Below are 23,820 nucleotides of genomic sequence, written 5' to 3' on the forward strand. Positions count from 1 at the left end.
GATAATTTTACACAAGAAAAAAGAAGACCATACACAGAGACACATAAAACCAAACTACAAAGGCCCAACTACAAATCATACTGAGGAGAAAAAAAAATATACATATTACAGAGACAAGAGCTGAAAATATGGGTCACATGGCATGTGGTGCACCAGCTGTATCCACTCTTCTATCTCTCCTCTCCCAATTTCCCCCAGCCTCCCTATTTACCTCACTCACCCACCCCCACACCCACCCCCACCCCCACCACCACCCCACATTCCAAAAGTAGAGTTTGTTCCCAAAATTTCAACTATACATACCCTTCTTACCTTCCTAACTCTGCCTTTTGACTCTCTTCCCATTCTACTCCTCCTCTCACTTTCTCTCTTTGTCTGTTAAAAACTTCCACTAATCCTATCTTTCTTTCTTTCTCTTCAGAATAATATGGAACCCCAAGAACTCAAGCTATAGATTCAAGAAAACCTCCATTTAAGCTATAAAGCTCCAATCTTTGAAAATGAAAGCTCACAAAACTGTTTTCTACCAACACCCTTTAAGCTTAAACAAGCTTTTCTTGTTCAGTTTCTATCTACAACCACTCTTTGTTCTTCTTATCTTCTTACTTCCTCCAGCTTCTCCAGCTTCTATTAATGGCCTTTTCAAAGACTCCCAACAGCTTCTTTCCTTTAAAGCTTCACTTCCTCCAACCCCAACTCTGCTTCAGAACTGGTTGTCATCCACTGACCCTTGTAGTTTCACTGGTGTTTCATGCAAGAATTCTAGAGTTTCTTCTATAGATCTCAGTAACACTTTTCTAAGTGTGGATTTCACTTTGGTCACTTCTTATTTACTTCCCCTTTCTAATTTGGAGTCTATAGTGTTAAAGAATGCTAATCTCAGTGGTTCTTTAACTTCTGCTGCTAAATCCCAATGTGGGGTTTCTTTAGACTCCATAGATCTAGCTGAAAACACATTTTCAGGACCTATTTCTGATATCTCTAGCTTTGGAGTTTGTTCAAACCTTAAGTCCCTTAATCTTTCCAAGAATTTCTTGGACCCTCCTGGTAAAGAACTACTTAATAAAGGTGCAACCTTCAACCTCCAAGTTCTTGATCTTTCTTACAATAATATCTCAGGCCTAAACTTGTTTCCATGGCTTTCGTCTATGGGGTTTGGTGAGCTTGAGTTCTTTTCTCTCAAGGGTAACAAAGTAGCTGGGAGTATTCCTGAATTAGACTTCAAGAATTTGTCATATTTGGATCTTTCTGCCAACAATTTCTCAACTGTTTTTCCTTCATTCAAAGATTGCTCCAATTTGCAGCACTTGGATTTGTCATCCAACAAGTTTTATGGTGATATTGGTGCTTCACTTTCTTCATGTGGGAAGCTCAGTTATCTCAACCTTACCAATAACCAGTTTGTAGGTTGGGTCCCTAAGCTACCAAGTGAATGCCTACAGTATTTGTACTTAAGGGGGAATGATTTCCAGGGTGTGTACCCAAACCAGCTTGCTGATTTGTGCAAAACTGTGGTGGAATTGGACTTGTCCTACAATAATTTATCAGGTATGGTTCCTGAGAGCCTTGGTGAATGTTCAAGTTTGGAACTTGTTGATATTTCCAACAATAATTTCTCTGGTAAGTTGCCTGTTGATACCCTCTTGAAGTTGAGTAACATGAAGACCATGGTCTTATCATTCAACAAATTTGTTGGTGGTTTGCCTGATTCTTTCTCCAACTTGCTGAAATTGGAGACTTTGGATGTGAGTTCTAATAATCTCACAGGGGTTATTCCATCTGGGATTTGCAAAGATCCTATGAATAACTTGAAAGTGTTGTACCTTCAGAATAATTTGTTTACAGGCCCTATACCTGACAGTCTAAGCAACTGTTCACAGCTGGTGTCACTTGATCTCAGCTTTAATTACTTGATCGGGAGAATACCATCTAGTTTGGGGTCATTGTCAAAGCTAAAGGATCTCATCCTTTGGTTGAATCAGCTTACAGGGGAAATCCCACAGGAGCTGATGTACTTGCAGGCCTTGGAGAATTTGATTCTTGATTTTAATGACTTAACTGGACCAATACCTGCAAGTCTTAGTAACTGTACCAAGTTGAATTGGATTTCATTGTCAAATAACCAATTGAGTGGTGACATACCGGCTTCTCTGGGTCGTTTGTCGAATCTAGCCATTCTTAAGCTTGGAAACAACTCAATCTCAGGGAATATACCTGCTGAGTTGGGTAATTGCCAGAGCTTGATATGGTTGGATCTCAATACTAATTTCCTGAATGGCTCCATTCCGCCGCCTTTGTTCAAGCAATCTGGCAATATTGCAGTGGCATTGCTGACGGGAAAGCGTTACGTGTATATCAAGAATGATGGGAGTAAGGAGTGCCATGGAGCAGGCAATTTGCTGGAGTTTGGAGGGATTAGACAGGAACAGCTGGATAGAATCTCAACAAGGCATCCTTGCAATTTCACAAGAGTTTATAAAGGTATCACGCAGCCAACATTTAACCACAATGGCTCTATGATATTTCTTGATTTGTCTTATAATAAGTTGGAAGGTAGTATCCCAAAGGAATTGGGGAGCATGTACTATCTGTCTATATTGAATTTGGGGCATAATGATCTCTCTGGTATGATTCCTCAAGAACTTGGAAGCTTGAAGAATGTTGCAATTCTTGATCTGTCACATAATAGGCTCAATGGTTCGATCCCGAATTCCCTGACCAGCCTTACATTGCTTGGTGAGATTGACCTGTCAAACAATAATCTCAGTGGAATGATTCCTGAATCTGCACCTTTTGATACATTCCCGGATTATAGGTTTGCGAATACTTCTCTCTGTGGGTATCCTCTCTCCCTACCTTGTAGCTCAGGGCCAAAATCAGATGCAAATCAGCATCAGAAATCTCACCGCAAACAAGCGTCCTTGGCAGGTAGTGTGGCGATGGGTTTGTTATTTTCCCTCTTTTGCATCTTTGGTTTGATTATTGTTGCCATTGAGACGAAGAAGAGGAGGAAGAAGAAAGAGGCTGCTCTTGAAGCTTATATGGATGGTCATTCTCATTCCGCAACTGCAAACAGTGCCTGGAGGTTTACGAGTGCTCGTGAGGCGTTAAGCATCAACCTCGCAGCATTTGAGAAGCTTCTCAGGAAGCTCACATTTGCTGATCTTCTCGAAGCCACCAATGGTTTCCACAACGACAGTCTTGTAGGCTCTGGTGGTTTTGGTGATGTCTACAAAGCTCAGTTGAAGGATGGCAGTGTTGTAGCCATTAAGAAGTTGATACATGTCAGCGGACAGGGTGATCGAGAATTCACTGCTGAAATGGAAACCATAGGGAAGATCAAGCACCGGAATCTTGTCCCTCTTTTGGGCTACTGCAAAGTAGGGGAAGAAAGGCTACTGGTTTATGAATACATGAAGTATGGAAGTCTTGAAGATGTCCTGCACGATCGGAAGAAAATCGGGATCAAGCTCAATTGGCCTGCAAGACGGAAAATTGCGATTGGAGCTGCAAGAGGTTTGGCTTTCCTACATCATAACTGCATTCCACACATTATTCATAGGGACATGAAATCAAGTAATGTCTTGCTTGATGAAAATTTGGAAGCCAGAGTATCTGATTTCGGAATGGCAAGGTTCATGAGTGCTATGGACACTCATTTGAGTGTCAGCACCCTTGCAGGCACTCCCGGATATGTTCCTCCTGAATATTACCAGAGCTTTAGATGTTCGACAAAGGGAGACGTTTATAGTTATGGTGTTGTTTTACTTGAGCTTCTAACAGGCAAACAGCCAACGGATTCAGCTGATTTTGGTGACAATAATCTTGTCGGATGGGTAAAGCTACACGCTAAAGGGAAAATAACTGATGTCTTCGATCGAGAGCTATTGAAAGAAGATCCAAGCATTGAGATTGAACTTCTACAACACTTAAAGGTTGCTTGTGCTTGCTTAGATGATCGACATTTGAAGCGTCCTACGATGATTCAAGTTATGACAATGTTTAAGGAGATTCAAGCAGGGTCAGGTATGGATTCAACGTCCACGATCGGAGCTGATGATGTCAATTTTAGTGCAGTTGAAGGAGGGATAGAAATGGGGATTACTGAAAGTATAAAAGAAGGAAATGAGCTAAGCAAACACCTTTGAATGCATATAATTTTCCCACCAAGGATGCAACAAGAAGAAGATTGAGAGTTTGTTTGAGCTCACAAATTTTCCACAATACCTCTCCAAAGTCATGCAAGAAAGGAAAAAAAGAAGGAAAAAGAATTGCCAGTGTCATTTTTAGCCAATTATTGTATGTACCACTAGTTCCATCCATAAAATCTTGTGTTATTATACATAAAAGGAAGGTTGTTTTCTTTTTTTAAACATGTAACAGTGTTGTATATAAATAGTGTATGAGTTTGTTTTTACTACTTTTAGCTTTTCTTGGATTTACTTCTTTTTTTCTTGAGATACATTAGCATTAGATTCAGATCTATCTAATCCTTAAAAGCAACTGTTAGACTTCCTGACCTCATTGATGGTGACTAAGTGGAGGGTATTTTTGGCCCTTTCTTCAAGGATTTTTCATGTGTTTCCTTTCTCATACTTCCTTTTTTCCATTTTTTCTTTATCTTCAATTTTCTTACACCTTCTGTTTCAATTTAACTGAATTGGTCTATAAAAGAATGATCTTTCTATGCATAGAAACAAAATTAACTAGTTTACTTTGGACGAAAAATTTTAAAAGTCGCCATTTCTTTCAGAAGTTTTGTATCACGTCAAATAGTGTCTCGCTTAAATTGGGACAGAGAATATTTACTTCTAAAAATGGCTTAATGCATAGTCAACTCATTAAAACTTGTAAGGATATTTTTTTTAGGCACTTGAATTAAGCTCCGTTGTAGATGAACATCTCAATTCTAAGTAAAATATTTCAATTAGATACTTTCTATTCATATTTTTGATAAATTTTCTTTTGCATGTGGTTGCATTCATCTAATAGGTAGTTAAGTTTACTTATATGCATTCGCCTCAATAAGTTTTAAAATCTTAGACCTTTTTTTACTCAAGTTTGATGCGTAGGATTGAAGGAGATGATGCATTTGTATATGATTAATTTAATTATTTAATAGATAAATGAAAAATAAGCAAAAGTTTTTTCGATATTTGAACCAAAAGTATCATTAAAATACTTTATTATGAATTGAAATGTTCAACTAAAATATGACTTAGTTCGAATATCTAAATAAAATATATATCTTGAAAAAATTAAAAGGTTAGCTATATATTAAGGCTTAAAAAATTGTAGCATGTCAATGCATGTCTCTTGTTCTGCATGTGTGCAGTTAAGACATCATATCCTTATTCAACTGCAAGCTGTAGGGCCTTCTTGGCTCTTCTTCTTGCCACCTTCCAAGTTTTGAAAATTTTCTTTAAAACTTTTTTTTTTTTTGGTTTAACTTCTAGGTATGTTTGATTATTTAAAAATTAATTGGTCACTTAAATAATAATTATACTTAATCATTTATAAAATTCAAATTAGTAAAATAAAAGAAAAAAATATGTTATAAAAAGTCAAAATATAATAATGTATATTTTACATTATTCAAACTCTTTAAAAATATTGCGTCAATCGTATTTGATCCTTTAAAAATATATTATTATTAGAGTATGATATAGCATTAATATCATTAGGTGTCTAGTGTAAAGAAAATCATTTTTTCAAATACTTTCTAAATTTTAGAGAACATAAAGTAGTGAGATAGTTTCTTTTGCAAAATATTTTTCAGGAAAAAAGAATCCACTAAATACATCCTTATTTTTAAAATTTCCTTTCCAATAATTAAGGGTCTATATAAAATGGAAAACAATATTTTTCATAATACAGACAGCTAGCAATGCTTTGACCATTCAACTACCTTCCCTCCAACATATTTCATCATCACATGATTGAATAGTTTATTTCTATCTTAATCAAAAGAAAATTGGAAAATTATTTGCATTTCCCCCACCCCTCCTACACACACAATGTCCAATTTATAATATTAGTTAGCGATTCGATACAATTCGTTAATTTTAATTTTAATTTATTTAATATATATGAATAATTTATTTTGAATCTAGTAAATTATTGTCATTCCTGCCATCAAGATATATAAACAGAAACAAAAATAATCAAAGAAGAGAAAAAGTTCCGAGCTCACAGAAAATTATATTTTCTTAAAGAATTTAATTCTCTCATACTTGCTCAAGATTTAGATTAATATCTTCCAGGATAGAATGGAACATTATTCTGCAATACTACTAATCAAATTGTAAGATTTCAGCGAACTCAACAAAGAGAGCGAATTACACGACACTTATTATTTTTCTTGAAACTTTCATGCAAAGAAGAAGAGAAGAAATATTCGAATTATGTCTGTTTTAAGAAGAAGATTTCATTTTTTAGTGTGTGAAATGAAGCCTCTGAAAATTTATTATCATAAATAGGTGTGAAGGCAACTGAGTAACTTTCCAGTGAAGAGAAATGACTTTCTGCTCGAAATTAAATTTCGTGAATTTAATTAATTAATTTCTTTCGCGGATTAATTTTAGTTAGAAAAGGGAATGAATTAATGAAAATTGAAACATAGATTTTGTCTAAAAAAGTCAAAGTTGAGCCAAGCAAGCGACGGCATGTATGAGGGGAGTCCCTCTTCTTAACCCTTAGCTAGAAAAAGTGTTTCTATTTATAAACACAAAAGATCTCCTCTTCACCATCGGTGAAAGAGAAATGAGTTTTATTTTCCCTCCATCTTGTTCCTTCAATTTCTCAATTCACATTATATATCATTTTTAAGACTTGACCTTTGAAACAATAATTATCATTTCATAAAATCTAGAATTCATAAATTGAAATACATAAAAAAAATAATAAGTAAACTCAATATTTCACAGTTTTCATCTTCAAAACTTGCATCCACACAAACATCTAAGGAAAGATGCAACTTTTCGTAGTTTGCAAGTGTGAGGGATGAGTGTTTTAACAATTTAAGTTATACATAGTGTAAAGTATTTTTTTATATTAAGTATAACTCAATTAGTTATAACACGATACTTATCATTTATTTCAGATTATTAATTAATACATATTAAATAGAATTATATGTGACCTGATTATATTAGCATTTATTACTATATGGGGGGGAAATTAGAATCTAGTGAAAGAAGTGAAACATGCCATGACACATGGCGAAAATAGATACAATAGGACGATTGCAGTGATTCGGGGAAACTGGAAAAAAGCTATTCTCAGTATGTCATGTACAGTCTGGGGTGTCTACCCTTGTAAGACAGGTATACGGTCGGGCATCTGATGGAGGCTTCACTCTGGAAAGACTGTTTGAGAGGGGCTTCACCCTCTTACAAAGATGCAGTTATAATGGCCCTTAAGATTCCAACAATCAACGTTGAGCGAGCGTCACTCCCTTAGAATTTTCATGGGAGAGGCCTTGAAGCCTTCCCCTTCACTACAACAAAAACATTTTCTAGCGACAATACATATGCACAGTAACATTGAGTGCTAAAATCTTTATTGACATTAGTTAATTGTCATATGATCCAATGTCTCTATAGGGTTAAGGAGTGTCACGATTCAATCCACCGGACTGTGAGGGTACCCACTCTATGACTAAGTAGGAGAACCCTTAACCCCTTATTAGAAAGAAAAAAAACGTTGCGAAAGTTACGGAATAATAAATTATAAGACAGAAAGTTATATTAAAACAACAATAGACCACTCCTAATAGTTTTTATACAAGACTCCGATTAAAACCACTCAAAGATGCTAGTCTAAACAGGTACAAGAGCTCTACAAAAAACAGAACATAAGACAAATGACCATAGGAAAAAAGGAAAAGTAGGAGCTGCTGGAAGATCAACCAGACTATGCCAAGTGGCATAGCAAGAGTAGTATCAGTACAAATAACACGTACTGATAGACATCATCGACCAATCTGATACCCATCGCATAATATATGTACATGAAAAATAAAAGAGATCATGAACAACTAAGCTTTATTAACTTGTCCACCCAATCCTGCTAGTAAACTCCTTACTCTCACACTTATAGATTTCACCACTTTACTAACCACAGGTTCACCACCAATTCTGGTTTATGAACTTGAGACCTGTGGGCTACGGGTTCATTTTGCTACTACTCCCTTCACCCTAACAATTACCCTCAACCACCTTAGCCACCCCATGATTCCACACAACTATCACTAGTCTTAACTCAATATTCTTACAACATAAGGACCTAGCTATCTCATAACCACACCTCATACTAAGTCTGATTTCTAGGTAGCAATTACTGCCTCCACTACTACTAATTGAAACTTCAATGGGAACAACTCCCTGCTAACAAACAATCTCTACCCCCAAACCTAAAGACATAGAATATTACATATATCACAACGTGGCCTAACAAGGTCCACAATCTTACCCGCTAATGAATCTGTTCTGACTTACAGTCCTTAACTAATAATAACCACAAAATCAATGGGCTCCTTTATAAAGTATTATCCTCTAGCCAATTAGCAGTTAGACTCTTTATTCACATAATAAAAGATATCATCGGATGCTCTCATGGGATCATCCACACACACATTTGGCTTTCTCATGGGATCCACAGTCATATATGTGTTTGAACGTGAAACCTGATCCATTAATGTGTTGGAAGGTGACATCCGATCCTCACAACCACAACATTCACATTTACAATTTAAGTAATCAACTGAACAATGCACATCAATTACTCCGGACATACACCAACTCATCAAGGTTGCTAACCCCTAAAGTTTATTACAAATATTCACATATTTTATATTAATGTACATACAACTATGACCTTTGCAAATTTACCCATCTAAATGCAATAATATCACAACCAATTTCTCTCTAAATCGTTACTCAACTTTCTTACCCAGGTCACTTCAAGTTAGACCACTGATGACACCTGAATTTCTGCCCATGAACCGTGACTGAGAGCTTAATTATACAATATCTTATTAAATTTCTGCCCATGAACCGTGACTGTCCCATGGTTTCCTGCTCTGGCAGCCGGAATCTCACTAGAGTGACCCCACTGTGGCGGGACTATCCCACTCTGACGGGATGTGGGGCCAGTTAACTTACTCATACGATAATTTCTCCTGTACTTAATTAATAAGGATTTGAGTTGTTACAATAGATACCAATTTACCTCTCGTTAATCCCTGAACGATACATGAGAAAAGGCGCAAACTTGTCGGGGCATGCTTAAAAGAACGACTATTGTCCAAAGCCTAGAAAAAATTCGCGTACACCGAACTACACACTCGATGAAGACTATGAAGAAAACTCGACCCGAACTATCAAATATTAATATCCTTACCATCCCGCTCTGGCAGGATCCTTCCCGTTGGAGTGGCATCGCAGGGGTGGGATACCTGCCGCTCTGGCAGGATGTCGTGGATAGTAAAGATGGGGAGAAGAATTGTTTCTCCCCATTCTTCTACACTCACCCTCTAACTTTTAAAACTCTCTCAAAGGCCTCACTCTGAATGTCAAGTTTATGGTAAAAATCTAACTCAATCTTTAGATTACATCATTAGTTAATCAACCATGATACCATGCTAAGAATCAATTGATTAGAAAGGCCCGTGGGGTAATACTTCAACTTTTTGAAATACTTGCTTGCATTGATAGATTAATGTAGCATGGACCCTCCTCTTACGTTCACAATGTTTTTACAACATCTTGGGCATAAGGTTAGCAACGAATTTCACCTGAATTGGGTTAGAACATAGGGGTGGAAGTTAAAAAGTTTTTCTTGGCCAAAACTTCGATTAGGCTAAGTATTTGGAGTTTTTGAACCAAACTCCTTTATAATAAAGGTTGGTAGGGCACTCAGAAGCACCGATCTGTAAAATTTTTAGCGAAAACAAGTAATTTGGGGTATGGAGGGGCCGTGAACACTCTTGGGTGTTCTTCCCAGATGAAGGCCGCCAGATCGACCTTTATCTCGCCCTGGCAGGGCTGCTCTAGAGGGATCCTGCAGCTCTGGAGGGATTTCGCTCGGCTAAACCTCGCCTCCAAGAGTCTCTTCATCCCACTCCTTTTTCTAATCCCAGCTGCATACTAATATCCCTGAATTTCTAATTGTACTTTCTTGTAATGTGTAGGTACAATACTATGGCACACAACGATGACTTAAGTTCTGTCCCATGTTTGCAGTAACCCTCGCCTCTAACTTACCCTTGGAAGAAGTGGAAAAAATAAAAAAATTGTGACTTAAGTTCTGTCCCATGTTTTCCCTCTCTGGCGATCGGAATCCCGCTGGAGCAGCCCTGCTCTGGTGGGATAGTGGGGCCCAGTTGACTTACTACTACGACAATTTCTCCCGTGCTTAATTAATGAGGTTTCGGGTCGTTACAAGGAGCATTTACAAAGAGTGTTAATTCCCTCTAAAAGGACATATTTAAGAACAATTTACTTGTTGCTGGTAATTCATTATCGCTAAAAGTCCTTTTTTATGTAGTGATTGTACTATTTCTCTTCCTTCGTAAAATCATGTGTTTGTATTGAACCACTACCTTAGTGTTTTTGCCTAAAGCGAATAAACTTGATATGCTTTAACCCGCTTTCCGTAAACTCCTTTGTACAAATTTTATTATTAATCAAATTAATAAAGTTGTTCATGTATGATTTATAGATTATGTGTTCAAACAATGCAATTCGTTATTAATTTTTGTATTAGGATAAGTTGTCTACATCACATCTTATAAGATGTGACCTTTCTCCTAACTATGCTAGCACATGAGAATGCTTTATGCAGAACGTTTTTTTTGCCTTTAAATGACGTAATAGTGCAAACAAATTTAACACTTCATTCTTTTCCATTATGAAGCGAATTAACTATAAATGTTCATTTGTGACATTGTTGTCTTAAATTCTACTTTTAAGATGACTAAATGGACCTTAAATTTCATTGATTTCCCCCCTCTTTTGCACGCTTCATGTAATGTGTGCATGTGCACGTGTGCTCCTTGCTTGAAGACTATGCAATTCCCAAAATAAAAGCAAGAAAAAAAGGAGAGATTTTGCAACATGTCGAAAGAGGTCCTTTTTGCAAAAATTGTAGAAAACTTGGATCGAAAATCAATGTAACCAGATCCCTTCATTAAAAAAAAAATGATTTGATAAGCTTATAAACTGATCAAATTAATTTATAAATTTTTTTTTCCAACTAATTTTAATTATCGTTTTAGTTCAAAAATTGTTGCAAATAGTGTCACTTAAGAATTTCAAGATGAAAATTGATAATTGTTTTCAATTGTATTATTAATATTAATGAAGTGTGCACAGTATTGAAGAGGAAAATCAATCTATCTTTATTAAATAGGAGTAATTTAGCAAACTATACTTTGAATTTATTTTCTCTTAATAAGTATTTTTTAACTAATTTTAATTATCGTTTTAGTTCAAAAATTGTTGCAAATAAATGTCACTTAAGAATTTCAAGATGAAAATTGATAATTGTTTTCAATTGTATTATTAATATTAATGAAGTGTGCACAGTATTGAAGAGGAAAATCAATCTATCTTTATTAAATAGGAGTAATTTAGCAAACTATACTTTGAATTTATTTTCTCTTAATAAGTATGTAAAGCGATTGTTAAAATGAGACGGATGAAATACTTTTTAATTAGTTTATTTGTTTACAACACAAACAATGCTCATAAGTGAAAATCGGCTAAAAGCATAAGTTGATCATCAATAACTTATAATTTTTTAGCTTGTAAGCACTTTTAATTTGATTTTTTTTTATCTCTAATCTCCTCTCCCATTCAAACTCCGCGGTTCCTTCCTTTTCATTTAGAAACTCTCTTAAATATAATGTTTTCTTTTAAAAATACGTACACACACATATTGTTTGGTATCAGTTTCAACCCTTTCAAATAAATACACGATTATTTATTTATAAAATCAAGTTCAACACTTTGAAAATATTTTTCAATATTTGATACTTATCAATTACTACTACTTTTAATCAACTATCCTAAATGACTACTTAGACTTAGCTTAAACATCTCCAAAACTAATAATTATACTATAACCCCAACCCCCATCTTCTCCGTATACCACAGCAAGAATATATATAAAAAGTAGAGGCATTCAATTCCAAGGGTGGACCAAATAAAAAAAGGGTCCCCTTATAATAAATTCCGATGCATGCACGCAAAACCAATTGGATGTTTATAAAATGTCACTTGGATTACAATTTTTCATGTTCTTTTAATTTAATAAATTGATGAAATTCAAAATTTGTCCCCTTCTTATGGACAACTTGCCATCACACATGCTCGATGTTATGTGCTTTGTGTGTGTCTGCGTGCTCTAAAACCTAAGATATATTCAGCTTATATATCATCAAATCTCTATATAATGACAACATCGATCGTTAAAATATATATTTTTAGCTTGATATATATATAACAAAATGGTGTTATAGATTGAACATATCACATAAGAAAATATGAAAAATTGTTCCAAAAATAAATTTGGTTATTATGGTGAAATGTTGCTATAGATAATGATTGTTTAGAGAGGTTTGACTGTATATTGAAAATATTATATTTTATATTTATGTGAAACTATACGCTTTGTTAGCTAAAAATGTTGTTTTTGAAATCTGAATTTTATAAAGACAAAACATGTTTAACTCAATTTTTTTTAATTTATATTTTTAGTAATTTTTCTGCTTCCTTCGTCTCGAAATACTTATCGTATTTTTTATTTATGTAGCATCTCTTATGAAAATATTAATTAGAAAAGGTATTTGATTATCTTATCCTCAGTAATATTTTAAAACATACTATCTCTTTTGTTGAATATCTATTTTATTTAGCTGTTATAATTGATGTGTTTGTAGTTTTCTAGAATACTTACTATTAAATAAAAAAATCCATTATTTTTAGCTTAAATTTTTAAAATAATAAATATTTTTAGCAAGAAAGACATACATATTATATTAGAAAGAGATTTCTACCCTTTCTCTCTTTTTTTTTTGTTTTTTTTGTTTTGGAGTGTGGGGGTTTTAGGTCACTTTTTTTGTGGGTAACGTATAGAAGTACTTAAATAAAGAAATTATATTTTTGGGGGTTAAAAACCTTGACTCTTCTAAGCAGTCAGTAAGTATTAATTACAACTACCTAAGCTAGTAAAGGATTAAAGTATTCCATTCAACAAAATCGATGTGTTTTATATTACTAGTGTTCACATGCATGCAAATTTCACTTTTTATAAAGTATTTTTTTTTAAAATAATAATTAACAATTTGGTTTTTTAAAAATAACATACCTTTTTTTCCCGAGAAGTGCATTATGCGTGTTTTTAAAGGGTGTATTTAAGACAAAATATTACTTAAATAATTTTGATTTGAAAAGCAAATATTAGATTTATATGTTAATATATAAGTACTATCTTTTTGAGGTCTCGCTTGATATTTGGTATTTTGAGTCACAATTAATTCAAATTCTCATTATATAAGATTCATTAAAGAGAGAGAAGTCCCCTACCAAAATGTTTTCACTCTTAAGGGATTCGAAATCTAAGACCTCCGATTAAGCGTAGAGAAATTTTATTCACCTACTGAACCCTTTATGCTACTCCTTCCGTCCATTTTTATTTGTCTAATATACTAAAAATAATTGTCCAATTTTACTTGTCCAGTTTGAAAAGCCAAGAGATAATTTATCATATTGGGTCTGTTTTACCCTTGCTATTAATTAATACTCTTTATTTTTCAATATTTAGATGACTTATAATTAATAGGGAGGATATAGTAAAATTATCTCTCTGTTTATTATTTTTTAAGTAGTGTGCCAAATCAAACATGGACAAATAAAAATGAACAAAGAGAGTATCTTCAATCGATATTATATGTCTATTATGATTTTTAAATACTCTTAAAAGGATAATGTCTTTATTCACAAGAGTAATTATCTAAATTATTCTTCTTTTCTCTTAAAAATTCCATTAATTGGAAAAATAAGAGCGAATTTGAAAATAAATAAATTATATACCCCTTTTTTTTTCCTAAGCCATCAAATACATTTGGATGAGTAAAGTTTTCCAAAATCATTAATATTTGTGATTAGAGGTAAATCAATTTCAGTATTTAATTTTTTTAATATTAAAAATTATTAACTATTTATAATCAGCTAATTCAATCGGAATGAACTTTCTTTGACAGAGATGCGTCCAAACATCTCCAACGTGCAATATTCTTGTTTGATCAAAAAATAAAAAAGGAAGAAATGATAAATTGTTTTGATTTATTTTTATACAAATTCAATGAATTCAACCATGAAAATTCCCAAATCTTAAAAACAACTGTTGTTCAAATTACGACATCTCACCGTTAATCACAGATACACGTAGAAGGAATAAAAAAATAGAGAGATATAGGAAAATCCATTTTCTAATTATTCAATATTTAAAATTTACTTTTATCTGATTTATTTTTAGTTTAATCATTCGGCGTTATCCAAGATTTATTACTTTTCTAACTTATTTGAATTAACATCGGGTAGAAATTAAAGTATATAAGTGTTTTGTTTCTAAAGATGTTTCTATTCTCAAATATTCTTACTAAAAATAAAGAGATCGCAATCATACTTGTCAATTTTAAATTTTCTATCAAGTAAATTAGAAATAGTTTTTCTAATATAAACATAGGTTGAATTCTTATATATATTTGTACATGAATGTACAATCTTACTATGACTAATTTCTTTGGTATCCAACAATTTTTTTAATTTTTTTTTTTAATCGAAAATCCTCTCTCTGCGTATGGAGGTACTGTCTTCATGTAATCTAAATAATAGATCCTAGGAAGGGAAATATTATTTATTTTTTCCCTCTAGCTCACTGGCAGCTAATATAAATCTACTTACCAAGATATTTAATTAATGTTGTTGTTGTTGTTGTTGTTATTATTATTATTATTATTATTATTATTATTATTATTATTATTATTATTATTATTAAGTCAAGTTGTTTTTACAAAAAAAATAAACAAAACTCTTGTTCAACCATGCCACACGGCCATCTATTGTCGGAAAAAAAGGACATGAAATTAATTTCGAGAGTGAGTCATGTGTGTTTGTTTTTGTCTAATCATGTGGGTTATAACTTAATTAAGTTTTAATTAATTCATTCATTAACTATATTTAAGATTAATTTGTTATCTGTCAATTGGATGTCCTTGTAAACGTACGTACAAAAATAGTACAATTACTTCCAATGTTAGAAGGTTTAATCGTAATTAACATTAATAATTAGAACGAAGATGCCTTTGAATTAGTGATAACAACTACTCCTTCCGTCACATTTTAAATGAACATTTTCTATTTTATACGGTGATTAAGAAATCATTAATATATTGATTATCTTTACTATTTTACCCTTTGTTTATATCAATACAATATACAGAGTATAAAAATAGCTAATATTAAGAATTGTTCACATTCAAAAAGGTCATATTAATTATAGGCATAAAATATTTTTTTTTTAATTAATTTTATCTTGATTTAATAAATGATCAATTAATATAGGATAAATATTTTTAATAAGATTTACATCTAATATGAGACAAGAGAGAGTATTACTTTATTAAAATTTCTAAATTAGTACAACTATTCCTTATTCTTTTATTTCATTTATTTTCATTTGACGTGAGATTTTTCAAACACCCCACTACATACATGACAACAACTAAATAAATATCTAATATGTAAATATTTTAATATGAGAGTCCAATATCGATACACAATAATTGAACCATGGCAAGTAGTCTTTAGTCTCAAATAGACCAATTTCAACTTAATTGTCACATCCAAATTGTTCACCATTGAAACTACTATGGAGCAATTTCCTTTTTGTCACATAGCATAAAGTTAGAAGAGATTAAGGCTTTATTTATGCATTTTTTTCCAATATCAAGAAATCTTTGCTTATTTTGAGGGATATAGTTTTCCTATTTTCAAGATTTTGCTCACACCATTCATTGTCTCTGTCTAACAACTTCTATATAATATATAATTGATGAATTTACTTTAGCTCTACGAAATACAAATTGACTTTTGCCAATTCTTGCAATTATTTTGAACAGATTAAAAGACTATAATTAGCTTATATAAATGAAAGAAATAAAAATATATATACACACACGTGCACACAAATAATTGTACAGCCAGAATTAACTAGACAGCTATATATTTCTTGTCAAATCTTATTACTCCCTCCCATCCTAAATATTTGTTATTATTGTTAAAAATAGATAATTCATAATATTTGATTAATAATATAATTTATTTTTTATTTATACCTTTATCTTCAGTCTTAAATATGAAAAAAAACTATTAATATAATGCAAAAGAAAGAAATATTAAATAAAAAATAATAAATAAAGATAATTAAATAAATTACCTTTTAGTTAATAGTTTTCTTTAAAATATATATAAAATAAAACATGACAAATATTTAAGAAGGGAGAAAATAACACCTAATTTTAAGATAAGTACAGCTGGTGGGAAACCTTTCATTTGGTGAGACAAGATTAAAGATATAATCTTGATATTATATCTTAGGCCTTGACTTTTCCATATGAACACAATAACAATATGGCTCCGTCTCTCATGATTTTTAAAATTAAATATCTCAAATTATATGTCATTTAAAAGTTAAAATCAAAATTAGTAAAGTTTATGAAAATTACTAACATCTTAATTATTGAAAATATTCAATAAAAATATTATTGCATCTTGAAATCTAAAATATTATTTTTGTGGCTAAAATAACACTTATTTTAGGATGAAATGAGCATTATTTTAGATTATACCACTATCAAGGATGGGAGAGATCCCACAACACAAATTACGAATTATTGAAAACATGAGTAATTTTGACCTATATTTTGTTCTTGTGTTAAACATATTCTATATATATAAATAATTTATTCTAAATTTAATTATTATTCTACTCTAAAATTCATAAACTTAAAATTTTAAATCTAGCTTCCAACCTTAAATAGCATTCTTGAGTTTATACACAACTAACCATTTTTGTGGCCTTAGTTTATAGGAATTGACCATATTTTCCAAAATTAGACCACTAAACTCTAGTTTCAAAAACAGTCACTTGATTTAAAATTTAAAATCGAAGATCAATATTCAAATAATCGAATTAATTTTATAAAAAAAATACTTGACGTAAATAACACCCTTTAGATAAGAAGTGTTTTATTTTCTAACAAAATATTTTTGATAATAATTTCTAAAGCAATTTTTCTAGGGGTGGGGTGAGGGGAGAGACAAACAAGACCACATGGGGACATAATTGTGTGGTTTGAATAGAAGAAGAAGAGTGAGAGGGGTAGGGATTGGGTTTATCCCAAACATATGGGCCAATGTCATTGCTGGTTTTGTCTCAAAGGGTTACCCTACACAAACATTTCCCCAACTTCTCCTCCTATTTTGCTCTCTATCCTTCATCATCACAATATGCCAAACCTACAACTACCATACCCTTCTAATTTCTATATTTGATACACACAAACATACTCAATGGCAAAACTTGAATTTTAGACCAACTAATGTAAACTGTCATTGTACTAATTAGTAGTAATCTCTTCATTCTAGTTGTTTGACTTGACACAATATTTAAGAAAAAAGATTTTTAAAATTTTTGATTTAAAATAAGTTGTGCATGTTTGTGGGACTACAAATCATCTTACTGAAGTTGTCTAAAGACTTTTTTTGAAACTAACTAATAAAGAAAAGTGTTCCACATAAATTAAAACACAGAAAATACTACTTTATCCAGATTAATATTTGTGTCTTACTTTTTTTAAAACTTGTTTTAAAAGGAAATTTTATCACCTTTTAAATTTAATTGTAACCTTTTAATTTTGTAATCTTTTAATTTCAACATCTCGATTTTATTTTTAACGACATTCCCTTATAAAAAGAGTAAAATACTCCTTTTACATTTTAAATGGATAATAAACTCCCTCAATCTCAAATCAAGTAATTAGGAATGAGATGGATCAGGGCATGTATTCATAAAATGTCAAAACCACCTTCAATTAATATGAACTATAAAATGTATTTTTCCAAATAATTAGAAAATTTTATGTAAGATCAGTGTATAAAAAGTAAAATTATATATCTTTTGTTTCCTTTAATTTGTTTCTTTTGATTTTTTAAATCTCATTTTGCTTTATGAATTTTTGTAGAGCTTCAAGTTGTCTTGATTATATTATTATTTATAGTTAAAAATGTCAAATTAGCCCATAAAATATATGACTCACCCAACTAGCTTATGAACGGCCAAGTTATTGGCACAGTCATTTTGACATGAACAATTCAATATATTTAAAAATTAAATTAAATTAATATATAATCAAATTTAACTCACTAAAAACCTTGTCTTTTTTTAATAAAATAATTAAAATTTGGGTAGGGGAAGGAGAAAATGGGATATTGGATTACAAGATGTGGAATTGACGCTCACCAATAAGGTGAACGTTGTAACGATCTGAACCATCGTTATTTAGGTGGGACCAAAAATTTTGTGAACTAAGTTGACCGGACCTATATCATCGCACCATAGCGGGAGTATTTCCGCCACAGCGGTGCCGCCATTGCGGCATAGGTCCCGTCATAGCGGGACAGTGGGGGCAGAATTAAAAGATGCGAATTCTTATTTCCTCCTTCTTTCCTTAAGTGCCAAAATAGGCGAGTGTCACCTATAAACCCACAGAAAAGCTCCTCTAGGCCTAGGAGACGGAAGGAAGAGAATTCTAGTTCAAGGAAGGCTGCAACCCACAGACTTCAGGCCCGTCTCGATTGTATCTCCTTTCGAAAGTCAGGGATCGTACGATAATCCTTCTATACCTGTTTGGCGCCCAGGTAGATTAGGTTTTCTCTAAAGTGAGTAGTTGTAAATCTATTCCCACGCATATTATGATGTAATTGACAGGAGATTCCATGCTAAGGCCTTCGGGCACGGAGTTTGGATGGCTAAAAGTTGTTATTACTGTGTAGGATAGGAATGTATTTGTATATAGGACACAATTAGCTTGTGACTAGTGATAGTGATCCAGTACTTGAATGTAAACCTTTGTAATACATGTTGAGATGATTGATGACTCTTGTGAGGATAAGTGTAGAGTGAATATTACCGAGTATGTTTGAAAACATAAGACTTGTGACAATCAAAGGGGAAAGTTCTGTTTTGGTTATTGATGTATATCGAGGGATAAGCATGTATTGATAATGGTTTAATTTCTGTCTGTCTTATGTGTGGCTGTTAAACCGCAATTGATTAGTATTGCCTACATGCCTAACACTTTTCTAATGGACTTAACAAAATGACTATTGTGATTAATTGCATGCAATGAACATGTTACATGATTGTATAAGTATGTAGACTATTCATTTTGGGTATGATTGTGATTGTGATTTTGGATCAGGTGTCACATTTTGACACATATATTAGATCGAGTATCACGTTCCGATACATATATTAGATCGGGTGTCATATTTTAACACATATAATAGATCAGGTACCACACCGGTACAAACTAACAGTTTGGATATGAGTTCCATGAGAGAACCATTATTGACTGATATTTGTGATTGAATATGAATTAATGTGCGAGGAGACTGTTGTATTTGAAATTGGCCCAACAATAATTGATCTAACCTATCCTGTGTAATAATTAATATGAGAAGATGGAAAGTTTGAATGTTATTTGTGCTACTACACTGTGTAAAGTCATCTATAAAACTGTAAACTTGTAATGATTCTTAAGGTCATTTTTAAAAAATTTCGTAAAAAATTATTTTATCCCTCCTAATAGTTTTCCCGAGTCATATTTGATTGATATCTGATGTCGGTTCCGTAGTTTTCTTGAAAAGTTGAGATTTTTGGTAAAATTTGAGTTTTAAAGGTTTAGAATAACTCAAAAGTGATATTTAAGGTCATTCGAGGTTTTGAGTATTGAAATGGAATTCTGTTGATTCCATCAATTTCGTAATATTGAAATTGGTCTAGGAGAGTTGACGGAATCACATTTGAGGTCATATAATGGATTTGAGGGGTTGAGTTGGAAATATTTGAGTCCATAGGTTTTGACTTTGGTCAATATTTGAGGATCAGATGCTCGGAATAGAATTCCGACGATTCCTTGGATTTGGAGGATGATTTTAGGCTTAGGAAAAATTTCTGTGTATTTTTCGGAAGCTTCGAGGGTATTTTGGTCATTTGAGGCATCAAGTTGTTTTAGTTGTGACTTTTTTGGTTTTCAGATTAAGGAGGCCTCTAAATTGAATTCCGATGGTTTCCCTAGTTCGGAACATTGAGTTTAGTAGGGTTGCATATATGGTTTATTTATACGGGGTTCCGAACGAATCTCTAGGGTCACTCGGTGACTTTGAGACTTAAGGAACATTGCTGTTATCTGGTGCATGAAGGTCTTTCTTCGCGTTTGCGGAGACTTGCCTGCGTTAGCGGAGGCTGGTCCACTTTTATGGAAGAAAGATTGTTCCTTCTCTATATTCGCAGAGCTTATGCTTCGTTCACGGAGGGCAAATCACCCCTGGACAGTGTAAAGTCGAGGTTAGCCTATTTTCACCATTTTTGGTGATTTTGAAGCTCGGTAATGCGATTTTCAGAGGAGATTTCGTGGGAAAATTTTGGGCTAAGTGATTCTAACATTAAATCTTGATTAACCATTGATTATTTAAGATTTTTAGCATGAAATTGAGGTTTTTGAATTCGAGAATTGAATTTGAGAAATTGGGGTTTCAAGAATTTGAATTAGTTTCAATGATTTGATGATTGTGAGCTTGTCTTAAGTCTGAATCCACTTCCGTTTTCACTAGTCAAATTTTTTGGGCATTTCGGGTCAATTTGAGCCCGATTTTAAAAAATATGATATAGATATCGTTAGTTCCATATTTTGATTGGAAACTTGAATTTGTATAGATTGTGGTGAATTAAAGGTGCATTTGAAAGGGAAAATCTCACATGGAGTAATCGATCATGTATTGACTAAGGCAAGTGGACTCTTAAAACTCTGTGAATCTCTTAAAATTTTTGAATATCCCATTGTATATGTGTTGAGGCATAATGGGGATAAGGTTACGAGTTTAATTGTGATATGAAACTAATCTAAAATGAATCAACGGAGTTAATAAAAGATGATATATGATGTTGTTGATTATTGAATATTACATGTCGTAATCTAGATATCTATGTGTATTTGATAAAATAATCGATAGTCTAATTGTGATTGCGGTTTATCTGAATTGATTATTCCTCATTATTTTTGTAAGCATGTTGTTATATTGGTTCTAAAACACTGTGATGAGAGGTATATGATTATGAGACCGAAGTCATTTCCGGTCAAAAATATAATATGACCGAGATTATTTTTGGTGAGAGATTATATGGGCGAGGTCATTTCTGATGAGATTATATGGGCGAGGTCATTTTCGATGAGATTATATGGCCAAGGTCATTTTCGATGAGGTTGTGGGATCGAGGTCATTTTCAGTTAGAGATTATGAGACGAAGGTCATTTTTAGTCAAAGACTACAAGACTGAGGTCATTTTCGGTCAAAGATTATTATTCTAAGGTATTTGCCAGTAATTGCACACATGCATGATCATTGAGTGTGTATATATATATTCTATATAACTGTGTTGATAGTTTGATGCATATTTGTGACTTGTGAGTATTTGTACGATATATCTTGTGATATTGAGCTGTGATCTAAACCTTATTGAAATGTTTAGTATGAACTATTAGATTGAGCTGATTTGTGTGCAGGTTGTAGTTTGGAGGTTCGGTTGAGTTGGAAAATGAGTTCGTGATTCCTATTAGATTTATTTATTTATTTTAGTTAGCTTGCTGGGTACCATGTTGTTTGGTACTCACCCTTGCTTCTACACTTGTGTAGGTTCTAAGCCTTGACTTTGATCATCGTCTCTTTCTGATCATTCAAGGTTTCTGGAAGTTTGAGAGAAGTAGTCATTGATATCCAGCGAACTCTCGCACCTCCTGTATTTTTATGCTTTAATCTGTTTGAGAGTTGAAGATATATTGAGACTTGTACTTTCAATTAATTTTTTTATTTTAGTGTCTTGTACATGTGATAACCAATATTTGAGGGTATTTATGTTGAAAGACTTCCGCTATTAGTTTATCATTTACTTATTTAGACTTTTTCTGCTTTATTTATTAAAATATTGGGTTTTAGGTATATTTGTCTGGTGGGAAAGGACAAGTGCCATCACACTTGGATTCGGGTCATGAAAAAATATATCAGAGCCCAAATTCATAAATCTCACATGTACAAGCAAAGTCTAAGTAGAGTTTTGATGATCGGTATAGAGACGTATATGCTTATCTTCGAGAGGCTATGAAGACTGTTAGGACATGTTGTTTATCGTGCAAGTTCATTATCGCTAGTGCAGAGTGTGGCATGTTGAATTGACATAGGCCGGGGACCAGATCTACGTCTATTGATAGGGGGGAGACAGTCCCCAAGGCAGCTGTTGAGACCCCAACTAGGGGTAGAGGTAGGGGCCGAGGCCATAGAGCGGGATCTAGTAGAGGTTGTGTACGAGGAGCGGTAATTGACCAAGGTTGTGCTAAAGAGGACTCCCAGAGCCACAAGTTGAGATTATTAAGGATGAAGTTCCTCTAGAGCCCACACCACATTTGCTTCAGGAGACCTTATTGAGGATGCCTGGTATGTTGGAGAGTGTCACTCAGGGTGCTGCAGGCATGCCACAGGGTTCATAGACTAGAGTTGGTGTACAACACCAAAGCAACATCAGGTCCCAATAGTTCAGGTTTAGGTAGTCCAGCCACCTTTGGTTCCCTCACCAGCTGTCGATGCGTAGATTGCTCCAGATATGATTATGACTATAGCAGATTAGTAGTGTTATGAGCGGTTTCAAAAGATGAAACCACCCAGTTCTAGGGTGGTAAAAGCAAGGATGCACATGAGTTTTTGATATTGTGTTGTGAGATATTAGAGGTAGTGAACATGGTTGGTACTCGGGGTGTTCAATTTGTTGCACTCCAGCTCCTTGGGTCAGCTAGGGAGTGGTGGAGGATATTTATGAGGTCCCAACCAGTTGGATCCCCTTCGGTTGAGTAGGGATTTTTTTCTAGTGCTTTTGAGGATCTCTTCATCTCATAAAGCATAGGGGAGGAGAGTAGATTGAGATTTGAGAGCCTGACTCAGGGCGGCATTTTAGTTGCCGAGTATGAAGCCTAGTTTTTCCAATTGTCGAGGCATGCTACAACGTTGATTCTAGATAATGCGGACAAAGTCCGCATGTTCATGAAGGGTTTGACCTTTTTTATTCGATCCTATGTGTTCAAATCGGCCTGTGAGGGGGCTTCTTTACAGTCCATTATGAGCACCGCCAAGGAGGCAGAATTGATGGCTATAGAGGAGTTTGGGGACTCCAAGAGGGCCCGTGCTAGTGGTTAGTTTTTGGGTACCTCCTCTGGAGGTAAAGGGAGGCGGCAGTCAGTTTTAGCGCCAGTGACCTGCTCATGCTTCTATGTCAGCAGCTGATAATGGACAGTTAGTTCAAGGGTCCCAGAGTTTGGGCCGAGGTGGTTATGGTATTCTATCAGGTTCGTTGAAACAGTCTTCTATCTCGAGGTCATGTTTTAGTTGTGGAGATTTAGGTCATTTGATGCGCTAGTGTCCACTA

At 33.5% G+C, this 23,820-nt stretch overlaps 1 protein-coding gene across 1 annotated transcript; it reads left to right on the forward strand.

Moving 5' to 3' along the window:
- The first annotated feature begins 300 nt into the window (after positions 1-300).
- Positions 301-4,420, forward strand: LOC129901716 (systemin receptor SR160). Its single transcript, XM_055976975.1, has one exon. It carries the CDS (start codon positions 501-503, stop codon positions 4,146-4,148), a length of 3,648 nt encoding a protein of 1,215 aa, XP_055832950.1. The 5' UTR covers positions 301-500; the 3' UTR covers positions 4,149-4,420.
- The last annotated feature ends 19,400 nt before the right edge of the window (positions 4,421-23,820 follow it).

The sequence above is a fragment of the Solanum dulcamara genome, chromosome 1 (genome assembly GCF_947179165.1).
Source record: "Solanum dulcamara chromosome 1, daSolDulc1.2, whole genome shotgun sequence".
Classification (NCBI taxonomy): domain Eukaryota; kingdom Viridiplantae; phylum Streptophyta; class Magnoliopsida; order Solanales; family Solanaceae; genus Solanum; species Solanum dulcamara.